General features: G+C 34.9%; 1 protein-coding gene across 6 annotated transcripts in view; it reads right to left on the bottom strand.

The window, feature by feature from the left end:
- Positions 1-15,918, bottom strand: part of TMC1 (transmembrane channel like 1) — a 300,988-nt gene that overhangs the window by 91,304 nt on the left and 193,766 nt on the right. For all 6 annotated transcript variants that reach the window (XM_054689505.1, XM_054689507.1, XM_054689504.1 and 3 more), the window contains 2 exons: positions 6,219-6,266; positions 3,295-3,457 (listed from right to left, as the gene is read on the bottom strand). In XM_054689505.1, the coding sequence (XP_054545480.1) occupies positions 3,295-3,457; positions 6,219-6,266 (211 nt within the window). The remainder of the gene's footprint in view (positions 1-3,294; positions 3,458-6,218; positions 6,267-15,918) is intronic.

The following is a 15,918-nucleotide window of genomic DNA, read 5'->3' as shown; positions in this document are numbered from 1 at the left end:
TCTCTAAGATAACACTTCTTGTTGGCTATCTAGTTTTTGGCCAGTTCAGATTATTTTGCTTAGAATAATAACCAACAAGCTGGTTCAAGAACACTACCAAAGTATGCTAAGATACAAGTCTGATTTTTAACAGGTTGCTTCTGTTTTTATTATTTGATGTTTATTATATAAAATCTTACAGTGCTGTACAACTACAACATAAAATATATGAGAATTTTTTATGACATCTATATTCACATTTTGTTTTTAATTTGCCAATTATAATGAGTTGGTTTATCTTAGGAGGAAAAATATGTTTTAGGGAAAATTATCAAAATTGTTTCCATGTAGACATAGATTAAATCTAAATTCTATTGAGAATTGTTTTGCTGAAATATTTACAGAAACTAGCAAAAAGAAAAGAAAATTGATGTCAAGAAACTATTAAGAATGGAGACTAGGGGCCTCCCCTGGTGGCGCAGCAGTTGAGTGCCGGGCTGTGAAACTGCCTGCAGCCTCTGCAGCGCCAGTTCAATCCCCGGCCACCAGCGAGGGTCCCACATGGCGCACAGACCTCTCCTGCCCTGCCTGCTGCTCCCCTCAGCAGTGTATTTCGTCAGTCTGCCTGTTCTGTTCCCTGCTCTGGTTCTGGTGAGTTCTCTCACCCTCCCACGCTTCTGACTGTACCCAGTGCTTGTATAAATAAATAAATAAATAAATCTTAAAAATAAAAAAGAAGTGGGGCTGAATAATATTTACTTAATAAATGGCTTATGTATAGAATTTTCTGGATGACAGGGTTATTATCATGAACTCCATGCTCAAAGTATACTAAAATGAATAATATGTAAGATATGATATGGATAGACATTATTTCTAATCTAAAAAATATAGTCTTTTTTGTTAATTATTGATTGTTCCAGGAGGGCCATCCTGTGTTTCAAAATATAGTTCTGGTCAGATAAGTTAATTTCAAATATGCAGTAATTAAAATATGACTTCAACAGAATTACAGGGAAACAGATTTTCTAAAGGAAGGACAGCTTTGATAAAAGAAATACTAATCATATTAAAAGGATATAAGCATAGATTTGCTTCATCTTCTAAAATTTAGGATTAAATCCACGTAACAATAGTTTTGTATCTTAGTTTGATTTATTTAAAGCAGAGTTGTTGGGGAAAATTAATATGTGCTGAATTCCTCACTGCTATTACTAATTCACTTAAAAACTGGGTCAGGAAAATCCTATAATATTATTAGAAATACTCCAAAATGTCTAACAAAGCAGTGTTTTTTAGTCACCATCTCCAAAGATAATGAACATACAAACTAGGTTTTAGATGGTTTCCAGCATTTTGTCAGTTTAAATGAAACTCCCTCAGGTGTTTTGCTTGAACATTTAAATAAAAAAGACCATGAATTAATTAATTTAAATGTGCCATGATTTGCCTATTAATCTTAGTCTCAACATATATTTGCTAATACATTTTCTTGAAAAAAACTCTTATTTAAAAAGTGAACTAATAGAAAATGTACCTTACAATAGACCAGAACTATCAATTATCACAATATTGATACTATTTAGAACAGTTGACCAAATCTGCAAAACTAATGAAGACAAAGTCCATTTTAGTCAAGTGTAGTTATATGATAGAATAGAGAGGCAGCAGTGCTTCTCCTCAGAATCTGGAAGAGAGCAGAACCTGCTAAGGACAGACATTGTCACAGGATCAGATTCCCTCACACAACAGAGGCTAAGGCCAGTTGACACATACTTCTTATTTTCAGAGGTTGAGCAGTTGACATGATGGTCTTAAGAACAAAGGAACAGAGGAATTCCCACCGATCTCACCTTTTTTAAAGGCCCTCTGTCGGGCATAAGTTGAGAAGAAAAGCAAATTCTGGAACACAACCTATATTGTGCATATGACTATTGGAGACATTTTCTTGATGAAATACCACTGTCAAAAAACATCGACTTTGCTAGTAGGAAATACTATTAGATAAAAGAGTAATAGCAATAACAATAATACAAAGAACTTCAACGAGTGTTGCACTATGTTTTTGAAAGGAACAAAACAAAGATATTTGAAGACAGACATAAAAAATACCAGAGTCAAAATTTAATGCAGATGATGGATTGATCTTTGAAGAAAGAAGAGGTGTTTGTGGAGGAGGAGGTAAAAAAAGGTGCAAGAAGGGGAGGAGGGAGACTTAAAAATTTAAATAATTAAACATATTAGTAGAGGAGTTACTCTCTTATTCTAGGAGGCACTATCATTTATTCATACCAGTCTTCCTGACTGGACAAAATTTCCATTAGGTTGCTGTATTTAGTTAAAACTATTTACGAGGAAGTAAATAATTGCTAGTTATTGAATATGGAATATATTCTCTTTGAAGGACATCTTGAAAAGTCCCTCATCATTTCAAGTCGAGGAGTGCTTTTCAGGAGATCCCATTACCTTCTGGTGGCTCAGTGACTCAACTACCTGTGGGTGGCCATGTAACTATTCTCTTAAAGTCTTTCTCCAGCCTAAGCTTTATATAAGATATGTGTTACATGCACACTTTTCCTACCTGCCTGCAATCTGCCAAATTTCTTGAAATCAAAGGCCAGAAAATTATTTTCTTAAATTTTCCCTAAACAGTATCTAATGCATTATTCCACCCAAATTCAGTGCTCAGTAAAACACTGATGTAGTGGAAAGTCTGATACAAGTTTGTATTATAAAGAAAATAACACCTCCCAATCATCTGTAACAGGGAACAGCACCTTTTTTCCGTAAAAGGATGATAATTGATATTTTAGGCTTCGAATGCTACATAGTCATCTGTTTTGTTTTGTTTTATTTTGTTTCATGAATAACCCCTTTGAACTATAAGAGCCATTCTTAGTTCTTGGGTTCAGGGTTGGAATTAGATGTAGTTTGCCTATCTCTGCCCTATAGATAAAATAATTTGGACTTATTGTTTAATGTTTAAAAATTTTTCCACTTAGAAAACATGGTATATAGTCAACAGGATAACTTTAACATACTTAAATTAACTATAAGATATTAAGGACCTGTAGCAAGTTAGATCTTTCTCCAAATCACATAGTTCATTTTAATGTATATTTATTTTAAAATTCAATTTGAATATTAAAATACATTTACTTTAGTGGAAATAAAAATGCAGCATCATTAAGCCTGTCTAAAAGCCATTTTAGTTACTAACTTTAAGGTCAAAGAGTATCTAAAGGGAGTGGACTTCTTTCAGCATCAGGTGCTTTTCAATGAGTAACAATTCAATTTAGATCGGAACTGACTTACGCTCCTCTCCTCAACCTCCTTCTCCTTTCTTTTTCTCTGGCCTTCCTTGTTTCTTCATCCTCTGGTTCAGGTTCAGGGTCATCCTCATTGATAACATCTCTTTTCCGTTTCCTCTTTGGTCTCAAACTCTCTCTTCGAGGTAGTTTTTCTTCTTCCTCTTCACCTAAACACGATAGTTAGTGAATATATCAGCAAGTATTCTCTTCTGCAACCAAATGAATTCTTACTTTTCAATTATCATTGTCATACATCTGAGACCACAGTCTAGCAATTCTTCATATCACAATAAGATGCACCTTGCCATATATATTTCATAGCATGCCATTTAAATACATTTATCCAGATTTCATTTACTTTGTGATTCATTTATTTCTTAGTGCACAGGGCAGGAATAGCAAGGAAATGCTACAAGCTAGAATAATTTGGAATAAACGATGCAGTCCTTTTTTTTAATGTTTGATATATTTTATTTTATATAATTCTTACATCATTTTTCATTTTTGCACAATGTATACATTCTCACCTTGGTTATATTCCCCATACAATTGCACCCTCCCTTATTTTGACCCTAATCCCTCCTTTCCTCCCTCCCCTCCCCCACCCCAGTAGTGTGTCTCTGGTTCATAGTTGCTTGTTGATTTTGATTTTTTTTTATTACAATTAGTCTTTTTCCTGGTCCCTTATTTGGGTTTTCTAAATTCCTGCTATGAGTGAGACCATCTGGTATTTTTCTTTTTCTTTCTGGCTTATTTTGCTGAGCATGATCCCTTCCAGCTCCATCCATGTTGCAGCAAATTGCATGTGTTTATCTTTTTTGATTGCTGAGTAATATTCCATTGTGTATATGTACCACATCTTCTTGATCCAGTCATCTATTTTTGGGCATTTGGGTTGTTTCCATAGCTTAGCTATTGTAAATAGTGCTGGATGCAGTCCTTTAGATCGCTCCTAATTCAAATTACCTCCATTCTTGAGTCCAAGTACATCTATTTTCTTATTCTACATATTTTTTCTTTCTTAAATGAAATGGATAAGAAATGCATTTGCTTGATCATTCTATCCTTATGAATAGAAATGACTTGTATATATGAATTTAATGTAAAACTGAGAAAAAGTGATATTTTGTTCATCAACTAACAATGCCTCATAAAGCCAAAACTTCTTAGGAAGCTTCCAGGAGAAAGAATAGAAAGTTCCTTCCTTCAAGGGAATTTTATAACACACAACCCTACTTCATTTTCATTTAGTTGCTCTTTAACTTCTCATAATTACAATCAACTATTACATTAAAAAGCAAACATTATAGTTATCACTATTCCCTCAATAGAAACAACTGTAGGAAATTTGCATTTCAGTGGAAAACTGTGATTACCAGTATCGTATTCTTCAGTATATCTGATTCAGAATCTATGAGAGCTATTTTGTGTCTCCATAAGTTATAGATAATTGGACAGCAATGCAAAATAATTCTTGTCCGTAGACATGCAAATGAATTCATCCATTGAAGACATAATCAAAACAAAGTTTTGGGCCTCCCTGGTGGCGCAGCTGTTGAGCGCTGGGTTGTGAAGCTGCCTGAAGCCTCTGCAGCACTGGTTCAATCCCCGGCTGCTCCCGGGCCACCGGAGGAGGGTCCCACATGGCGCGCAGACCTCTCCTGCCACCCGCTGCTCCCCTCAGCAGTGTACTTCGGTCCTTCTGCCTGCTCTGCTCCCCGCTCTGGCTCTGGTGAATTCTCTCACCCTCCGCGCTTCTGACTGTACCCGGTGCTTGTACAAATAAATAAATCTTCAATTAAAAAAAAAAAACTTTAAAAAAAAAAAGTTTTGCCTCCATTTGCACAATCATTTGAATATTACTAATCTGTAAGTGGATTTGCTATTGGAATTTCCTTTGGACTGCTTATAATACCTCACCAGAGTCCTCATTAATTAAATATGCCCATTTTTCATATGTGTCATGAATTTATTTTTTTAATTATTAACTAACAATGCTTACTTTATAAAATTTATAATTTATATCTAAGATGTAAATATTATCCATAATATTAATTTTGGTTAGGAGAATCAGGAAATAACTTTTTAACTATTGCTAGAACATTAAAAAAATTTATTGCTAGAACATTAGTTTACAGCACTATGTAATTCAGAGGTATAGGATTACCCCTCTTTAGATGTATGTCACCACGCCACACCTACCACCAAGGCAACCATAGTCCTCCAGCAAGTCCATTGGGCCCTGTCTACCCTTATCTTTTCACCCTCCTCCCCCTCCTCCGGTAGCCTCAATTCTACAGTCAGATTCTAGAGTAATAGGTTTGGTTTTGACTGACCCTTTGTTTTGTTTTTCTATAGTCCATCTTTCTTTCTTCCTTATTTCACATAGCTTTAGTCCCTCCATTTACGTCTATGTTGTCACAAATAGCAAGAGTTCATCTTTTTTACTGCCAAGCAGCATTCTATTGTGATAGCACATCTTTTTAATCCACTCATCTGTTCTTGGGCACTTAGGTTGTTTCTACAACTTGGTTATTGTAAATAATATGACAATGAGCATAGGAATGCATGTATCGCTTCAAATTAATATTTTTGCGTTTTTCAGATAGACAACTAGGAGTAGAATTGCTGAATCATATGGTAAATCTATTTTTAATATTTTGGGGAACCTCTATACATATTATCAATAAGGGCTACTTGATCATGAGTAATTTGTAGTTTGAGCAGTATGTGTGTAAGCCATTCGAATAGACTCTAGACTGGAGATTCTATTTGTTGGATTTTACTTTTTTTGTGAAACCATCAAACACCATCCACACATGCTTCTGTGATTATATGTGGCAGCACAACCCCAAAAGTAAGAGGGTGACTCTCCTGAATCACCACTATTCCACGGAAACATATCCTAAAAGGCCCATTCCCACTTACTTGAATTTTCTTCAGTATCATCTTCTTTTTCCTCCAGTTGGATTTGAACTGTTGAAGAAAGATACAGTTCTTTAAATGTGGCACAACTGTTAACAATGGATTTTTACTATTATTTTTATCATAAAATTATTTGTACAGTTATTAAAAATACTTCTCAATAAAATTTTCAAAATAAAGTTTATTAAAGATATATGACTACTACACTTTAAACAATCTTATATAATGTTACACAAAGACTTGTCTGCTTCATTGCTTTCTAGGACTTACAAAATATATCAGTTACAAGTTGATTCAAAATAGTTTTGACCAAAATAAATTTGTTTTGTGATACGATGACTTGGAGCTTGTTGACTGATTCCTTTGATTATAAATTGAATTGTCAGTAAAGTTATATCCACAGGCACAATTTGATTAGCATAACCAAATTTACTCTGAAAAGGAGACTATTTCATTCTAACCAGCTATTCAGTGTCAAAGTCTTTCAAAAAAATGTTTAAGACAGATTTTTCAATTTCAATTATTTCTACAGGTATTATGTGGATACAGCCTAAATTTTCTAATATATGATTTACCTTAGTAATGTGGGGGCAGCCGATTTTACATTTTTTCCCCAAGTCAAATGTCATTTCTCCTGCTTCTATCTTACCCCATACTCAGATAGCACCTTGTCAATAATTTTACCCCATTTTTATAATGGCCTTATAAAATTTTAATGGCACATTAATATGGGAAAATCAATTAACTGCCTATTATTCCCCTTGTCAATTATCATCCATATAACGGGCAGGAATAGAGCTCTGCAATTTGTCATGGTAAAAATTAGAGTAAACTGTATCTTTGAAACCATATAATGGTAACATGCTTATGAAATACTAATTTTATTTTTATTTAAGGTGTATGGGTATATGTTCAAAAAAGCAAAGATGATAAACAATGTTGCTTGGAACAGAAGAAACAACCTTTGATTTTGTTTCTGCTGGCTGTCAAGGGTTATTATCACTTGACAGGCATATTGAAAAGGCAACAAATGCTAAGAGTTCAAACTCCATTCACAAAGAAGATTATTGTAAAAGCAGTTTTTGCCTTTAAACGGCATCTGCATAAAAATTTTTAGGTATGCAAAAATGTTATCACGCAATGTCAGCCATGGAATGTGAAAATAAGTATTCTTTTGTTCAGAGTGGACATATGCCTTCTGTTGCTGGATGTAACTAGATCTGCACAGGACAAAGATCTTTATGTCACCATTGAGAGGTTGCAGTAGTGAAGGCAGACACTTCTAAAAGATATTCTACATTCCACAATAGGTCATGGTCTCTTATGGGCAATTAATGCCACCACCAAGCTTCTTCAGTCAAAGAATTCTCTAGGAAGGCATTTTAATGATACATGATTAGCCTAGAAGGAGAGTATTATCAGTGTGCATAATGCAGAAATAGCTGAGGACAAATGGCAAACACACAGCCCATTTTGCAACATGCAAAACTAAAACAAATTAAAAATATTCACACAAAGGGTGATACTGATTTGTAATAATCAACTCACTAGACTTGATTAAATAAAATTAAATGAAATAAATAAAATTATTTAATGAACAAAACACAAATATGTTTAAAAGGATTATATATTTTTTATTAAAAAGTAGCAGGATGAAATATTCCAAGCCAAGTTGATGAGCAACAAACCATTTTCCTCCAATAAACAGGGGAGTGGAAAAAAGCAAGGATGATGTCATGAATCATCTTCTCTGATACAGGAAAGTTACAAGGACCACTAAGTAAGACCTAAAAATCAGTAAGGGGAGACATTCTTGTAGTTGCAAGTAAAGAACTGGAAAAGAGCTCTGGTTTCTAAGTGATGCAATGGAGAGTATTGCAGAAATAGCCCCTGCTTTCCACTGAGCTGGCTTTCTAACCATGATGCCATCTGCACGTGACCGTCCATACATTCTCATTAGGTGCTGTCTTTACTCAATAGCATTTCTTTGTCTGGCAGTTAAGTAAGGTACCATGGAACAGTCATTTCCATAATAATTGTGATAATAATTGATTTGTTCATGATTCAAACTATCAACCAAGGCATCATCAGCATTAAGAACTAAACAGCAACACTACGTGACAAGGAGATTCAAGACTCCATCAGGAGCCTCTGACAAACTTTGATTTTAATAGGCCATAATTTGGTCTGAAAATCTTCTAGAAACAAGCTAAGAGTCCTCCTCAGAACAAAAGCCTGTGCAAAAGAATAGCGCAGAATACTTAAATTGGGCTACAGATTGTCTTTACATTCTTAGACAATTCGGGGGATGGCTTGGTGCCATCTCTCAGCAACCCCTAGTAGCTTAGTCCCAATCGCATGACCCAACTCCCTTTCCACACCTTGGCTGCTTTCCAAAGTCTATCGTTTATGTACTTTAAAAATAACCAGTCTCCTGGGGAGTGATAGGAAGATAGTGAAAGGGGAGGGGGAGTCCTGTCAAAATGTTGGAGGCAGTGAGCAAAACTGCATTGAAGGATCCTTATTTAATAGAAAAATATGCAATAGGAGCAGATGAACGCCTAGGCAACCCAGATCCTCATTTCATGCAAATAGACCCAGTAATTAAAAACAGTAAAAGAAAACAACAGCAAAATGTCACATTTCAGCTGCATTAGAATTGGAATCATTCAGAAAAGTGGATGCTGTTTCAGGCAATCTTCTTTTAATCTATAGCACTGAAAGTAGTTTATGGTTCTATAGCATCAGGGAGGTCAAATAGCTGTGAGTTGAATAGTATTGCCTGTTCCTCTGACCCACACTTAGCTCACAAAAAAGATCTGTAGTACCAGGTTATTGCTTTGGAAACTGAGAATTCATTTATTCAATCAGCACTTATTGTGTACTCATAAGGGTTTGTAGATTATAAAAGAAAATGCCACTGTCTTTAACAAATGCTACTTGATGCAAAAGAATGGCTTTATTACAATGAGGTCCAAGATTGTATGTGAGTATCTTATCCAGCTTACTCAGGTTATCACAGCAATTTATTTAGATATCAGACCCTTTTCTATGTTTCTTTTTAGGATTCCTCTATATGTGTCGGGAAAAGTTAACACCAACCCTTTTATATAAATGGGGATTCTATCACCTCAGTCTAAACTATTCTCAGAGGATATTAATCTATGCCAAAATGAGCACATTTTCAAATCTTAACTGAAAAATCTGTGTCATTGGTTTGCATTTGAGTTGAGATGTGAACAAGGAGAAAAAAATTTCAGGAATACACCAAGGTTTTTTCACTTGGGCAATTGAGAGTATAGAATCTCAAGAAACAGGGATGATAAGGCTATAGGGAGATTAAAATAAGCGGAAGGGATTGAAGATTAGTAGTTTTATTTGACAAGTGGAATTTAAGATGTCTACTACACATCCAAGCAAGACCTGAGTACATAGTCAGCTATTTGAGTCTAGTGTTCAGAAGAAAAGTCTAAGCTAGAAACAAAATTTGGGAATGATTAGTACAGTGAAGCAACATAAAGCCATCAGGTAAAATTACTGATAGTTATGCTAGCAGGAATGCTCCTAAATGATTCTACGAGAATGAGAAACTAATGACATAAATTAGGAGATGAACCCCCTAAAATGTTACTTAAATGTACAACTTAAATTTGAATTATTTATATGTGGCTTTTGCTTTTGTTTCTGTGATGTTTCTCTGACTGAGACTTTGTTGAGACTGGGCAACTTACTGATAAGTCCCTTGCTTATAAATGTGTGCAACAGTTTAAAGTTGGGACTAAAGGATGAGAAAGGGAAAAGAAAAGAAAAGCAAGATAAAAAGAGAAAATGGAAAGAATAAGGAGAGAAAGGGGGAAATATAACAAAGGAAGGGAGGAAAAAGCAAAATCAGGGTAAAAATTATAAGTAACAAAAAGGGGGAAATGTAAGTATAAAGCTAAACATAAAGCAAAAGTTGCATTATGTCTTTGCTATATATTATAAATAAAATTATAAACTCTAAATTCACATTTTTACTAATATGCTAAAATACTTCAAATTCACAAAAACTAGACAAGCTTTAACTGTTTCTACCATTAACACTTTTTAAAGCAATAACTGGAAGATAATGAATCATTTTACTAGAAGTGGTGAACTAGAAAATGTAAATGAAACAAAGGTAACTTTTTTCTTAAGATGATGTATTCAAAAGTACAATTTACTTTGCTCTATAAGCAAAACCATGAAATCTCTCACCTCAAAGGAACAAAAATGTGGCAGAGGGCAGAATAATAAAATCATAAAAAATAAGTTACAATTAAAAAAACTCCTTTAAACAAAGTATCCTTATGATATTCACTGTGTGAATTTTCTGTAAATTCTAGATCTGATGTCATACAATATTTATCAAATTTCTAAATTTCTGTTATAACATTAATGATGATGGTGATAAATGTGAAGATATAGAGAAAATTTCATAAATATATATATCAAGATATATAAAATGACACATAAATATTGATTAGTTAGATATGCCATCACATATCTATAAAATATTGTTAAAAGAAATAGAAGAAAACACAATGAAATGGAAAGATATTCCCTGCTCATGGATTGGAAGAACTAACATTGTTAAAATGCCCATCTTACTCAAGCAATATACAGATTCAAAGCAATCCTTATCAAAGTTTCAGTGATGCTTTTCAAAGAAACAGAACAGACATTTTTCAAATTCATGTGCAACCATAAAAGCCTCTGAACAGCCAAAGCAATCCTTACAAAAAATAGAATGGTGGGATCACACTCCCAGACTTCAATCTATACTACAAAGCTATAATAATCAAAATATCATTATACAGGTACAAAAACAGAAATAACCCACATACATATGGACAGTTAACTAATGCCAAGAGCTAAGAATATACACTGGAGTAAGGAATGTTTCTTCAATAAGTGGTGCTGGGAAAACTGGACAGCCATGTGCAAAAGAATAAAACCATACCTGTATCTTATACTATACAAAATAATATACTCAAAATAAGTAAAAGACTTGACTATAAGTCCTAAAACCATAAAACACACAAAAGAAAATATAGGCAAAATCTCTACAACATATGCTCTCATGGTATCTTTGCAAATTTGTCCCCAATGGCAAGGAAAGCAAAAGAAATTATAAGCAATTGGGCCACATTAAACTGAAATGCTTCCAAACAGTAAATTAAACCACCATTAAAATAAAAAGGCAAACTCTAAAATTGAAGAAAATATTTACGTACTATGTATGCAATAAGGGGTCAATATTCTAGATCTACAAAGAACTCATATAAACTTAAAAAGAAAACCCACAAAATGGGCAGAAGGACTAAATAGGAATTTCTTCAAAGAAGTCATACAGATGGTCAACAGCCAAATGAAAAATAAGTTTATCATCACTTATCCACATGGAAATGCAAATCAAACCATGAGATACCACCTCACATATATCAGGATGGCCCATGTCAAAAAGACCAGAAACAATAAGTGTTAGCAAGGATGGTGAAAAAGGAAACATCTTACACTGTTGGTGGGAATGCTGACTGTTCCAGACCCTCTGGAAAATAGTCTGAAGGTTTCTCAAAATATTAAAAATGAATCTACATTGAACACAGCAATTCTGCCTCTAGCTATCTCCCTGAAGAATGCAAAGACACTAATACGAAGAGAAATATGCACTCCTATGTTCACTGTAGCACTATTTATAATAATTAAGCCATGGAAACAACCTAGTGTCCAGAAACAGATGAGTGGGTGAGAAAGATATGGTATATAAACACAATGGAATACTACACAGCTGTCAAAAAGATTAATCCTTGCCATTTGCTACAACATGGTTGGAGCTGGTGGGATTATGATAAGTTAAATTAGTTAGAAGGATAAAAACAAATACCAGATGGTATCACTAATATGTGGAATATAGAGAAAGAAAAGAGTCAGATAAGGCAGAACCAATAGCAAATCCTAAAAATCTAACTGTAGAACTGAGGCTACCAGAGGGGGAAAGGTAAAAACAAAGTGTGGAAGGAACATAATGGATTACAGTGGTATACTATGGGTGTTTTACAGGTGGGTGTGGTGTAGTAACAACACCTGAAGGGGTAGGTTCTATGCCTCTAAAATACAAATGGTGTAAACCAATGAAAAAAGTATTTCCCAACAGTGAAGCATGTGAATGCTACATCAAGACACCAAACCATTATAAGTTATCATCCCCTCCTGTAGAGAGTGGTGCAGTGTTCTGCTTTCATTTATCCACAATAACACTATTGTTGGTAGGTGTGATTTAGGAACGAAAGCCACATATACCCAGGATATTAAATCTGGTTCAGTTAAAACGAGTAGTTCCTTTCAGAAAATGACAATAATATGTCCATGCCATTTGTTCATGATAATCTCAAGCTCCTCAGATGATGGAATTAAGCGTGGTATTATGCAAACCACTGGAGAAAGAGAAGAATTGTTCAGTTCTTATATCAATCAAATATAATAATAAAGCTGCAAGCTGGAATACTCAAGATTCTAAAGATCCTCAGAAATGGGGGAAAAATGGGATTCTTACATTTAAGTATCATTAATGTATCTGGGAAAGGGTTTAATTTGACAGACCTAGGCTGATGTTCTCTCCGTTCTTAACTTCCTTAAGACCATTGAGGAGGCCATGGCAAATATAACATTGAAAACAACCTAATAAAAACCTGTATAATAGAAAAAACAAAAGTCTGGTTATACTTACAATTTTTTTTTAATTTATTTATTTATACAAGCACTGGGTACAGTCAGGAGCATGGGAGGGTGAGAGAATTCACCAGAGCCAGAGCGGGGAGCCAAATAGGCAGACTGACGAAGTACACTGCTGAGGGGAGCAGCAGGCACGGCAGGAGAGGTCTGCATGCCATGTGGGACCCTCGCCAGAGGCCGGGGATTGAACCGGCGCTGCATAGGCTGTGGGCAGCTTCGCAGCTCAGCACTCAACCGCTGCACCACTGGGGAGGCGCTATATTTTCAAATATTATATCTCAGAGATACTAAAGAGTTCATTAAAATCACCATGGTTTCAAAATTATAGAAAGAATACTAATTTTGGTTTTTACCAAAACTCACCCACCCAAAAGAGGAAGGTAGGCAAAATATACAACTATTATAAGGTTGTCATTCTCCAATGTGTTTTCTTCTAGATTATTTTATTTTTTGAAGCTCTCAGGACATTAGAAAGTAGAGAATAAATAGCTGTTGATACTGCTTTATTAAAAACACAATATAAAATATTGTTATTGCCAAATGGAACAGGATGAAGTCTGTGAAGAAACATATTTGAGGTCTCAAAGAAAAGATGGTTAACCCTGAGGGGTGGAAAAAAAGATCCACTCAAAATAAAGATCTCCTAACATCCTTTTACAATGAAAATAAATATTTTGTATGTTCCTAAGAAGAAGGGGAAGGGAACACAAATCAATTTATTTTGCACTTTTTCCTTCTGTTTTTACTATACATAAAGCTAAAATTAAACACAGGCTGAGTGAAGTGGGTAGCTGGCGTATTTCCCAATCCTACCACCTCTGAGGTAGAAAATCAAATATGAAATGTTGAAGTGTAGTTCTTCAGATGGAGAATTATATACTGGAGTATTTGTGAGAAATTGCAATTAGGTATTTCCTGACACTACTGGTCTAGGAAAGAACAAACAAAGTTATTCGATGTGGTTTGGAGGCTGGCTTTTTTTTAACTGTACATATTCAATAAAGAAATAGCTGTTTATGGGCCTCCCCGGTGGTGCAGCGGTTGAGCGCCGGGTTGCGAAGCTGCCCGCAGCCTCTGCAGCGCCGGTTTGAACCCCGGCTGCTCCCTGGCCACCGCAGGAGGGTCCTGCCGCCCGCTGCTCCCCTCAGAAGTGTACTTCGGTCCTTCTGCCTGCTCTGCTCCCCGCTCTGGCTCTGGTGAATTCTCTCACCCTCCCGCGCTTCTGACTGTACCCAGTGCTTGTATAAACAAACAAACAAAAACAAACAAATAAATAAATCTTTAAAAAAAAAAAAAAAAAAAAGAAATAGCTGTTTACAAAGGCGTTTAGAACTCTCCGTGGTTACAAAAAAGTAAGTGGTGAGTCTTGTTTTTTCCTAGCATTTAGATTATTTTGAGGGAGGGGACATTTCTTATTTAACCATGCAGTTATAATGTATATTCAGAGTATGTGCTCTCGCATTGCAATTACCATGATAAAGGGCAACCACTGTAAATAAGTGTGCTCAAAAGAAAATACATTCTCTTGTGTGAGTTCTGTGGGTAAAATCTTTTATAGTAATTGAATACCAAAATAACAACCAGATGAAAATGCTGTATTATAAACCCTTATTGTCTGTGCTTATATCCTTGAACTGCTTAGAACAAAAAAGAATCTTCCTGTTTACCAGCATTTCTGCAATATTCCAAGTCATGAAGAATGGTTATCAGGATTAAAGAATAAACAAACAAAATGAAACAAACAAAAACACCTCAAAGAATTACAAAATCACAGAAAGCCAAAAATTGTTTCTAAAAGTAATATTTTTAAAACAAAGCAAAGAATTTATATATGTGACTCTATGATATATTCCTGCAATCATTTGGCTATAGTTATTAAATATTTTATATGAAGATTATAATCATACTTTCTCATACTGCAGATTATCTGTCAAAACTGGTCAAATCATGGATCTTAAAAGAATCAACTTATGTGTGAAACACATAATCTATGAAAAACACAATAGAATACAGTTTATCAAAATGCAATCAAGAACATATAAATAACATATATAATTGTTTTGAAAACTAAAAGTATCTAAGACCATTCTTTCTGTCAAATACTCTCCAGGTAGGGTGTCCCTGGTGGACTAGGGATTAAGACTCAGCACTTTCACCACTGTAGCCTGAGTTTTATCCCTGGCCAGGGAGCTAACCCACATATGGTGCAGCAGACCTCTCCTGTCTCACCCGGTGCTCCCCTTAGCAGTGTATTCAGTAAATCTGCTTGTTATGCTCACTGCTCTGTCTCTGGTGAATCCTCTCACTCTACCCCCTTTCTTCCTCACCTTGGCACCTCTGGCTTACACCCCAGTTCTTCTACAAAATAAACAAATAAATATTTTTTTAAAATACTCTCCAAGTAATCTCATTTCATTTCATGCTCATGGCATGTAACACACAAGTAATTACTAACACATTCTTTTTCTAGTGAGAAATTTGAGGTTCAAAAACATTAACTGACTAGCTTAAGTTTCTATAGCAAGGAAGTAGCAGAACCAGAATTCAAATCCAAGTGCATGAATATCATTCCAAAACTCATGTTCTTAAATAATATGATTTATTACCTCCCCTAAGATGCAGCATTGTCTTCAATGTGCAAATAGGCAAGGTAATTCACGATATACATCCAAGATTTATGTGGGCTTGATGAGTCTGTAAATTTGTGCTAGTTTAACTCCCTCATTCTATCAAATCTGGATAGAATCAGGCCAAAAGACTTGCCAAATATCATACAACCAATAAACATCATAACCAATATTTAAATCCTGATCTTCCATTTCCATGTCTGTTTTCACACCAATCTACCTCAATTAAATGCATTGCAGAGCTTACCCAAAGGGTGCAAAACTCTCTGCTACAAAATCATTCATGTATGCAAACAACTTACTTTACAGTAGATCTGAAATAG

This window comes from Talpa occidentalis, unplaced genomic scaffold (genome assembly GCF_014898055.3).
Source record: "Talpa occidentalis isolate TD23 unplaced genomic scaffold, MPIMG_talOcc4v2.1 talOcc4.7, whole genome shotgun sequence".
Lineage (NCBI taxonomy): Eukaryota > Metazoa > Chordata > Mammalia > Eulipotyphla > Talpidae > Talpa > Talpa occidentalis.
Note: the sequence above shows the minus strand (reverse complement) of the source record. Positions and strands in the feature narration are given on the sequence as shown.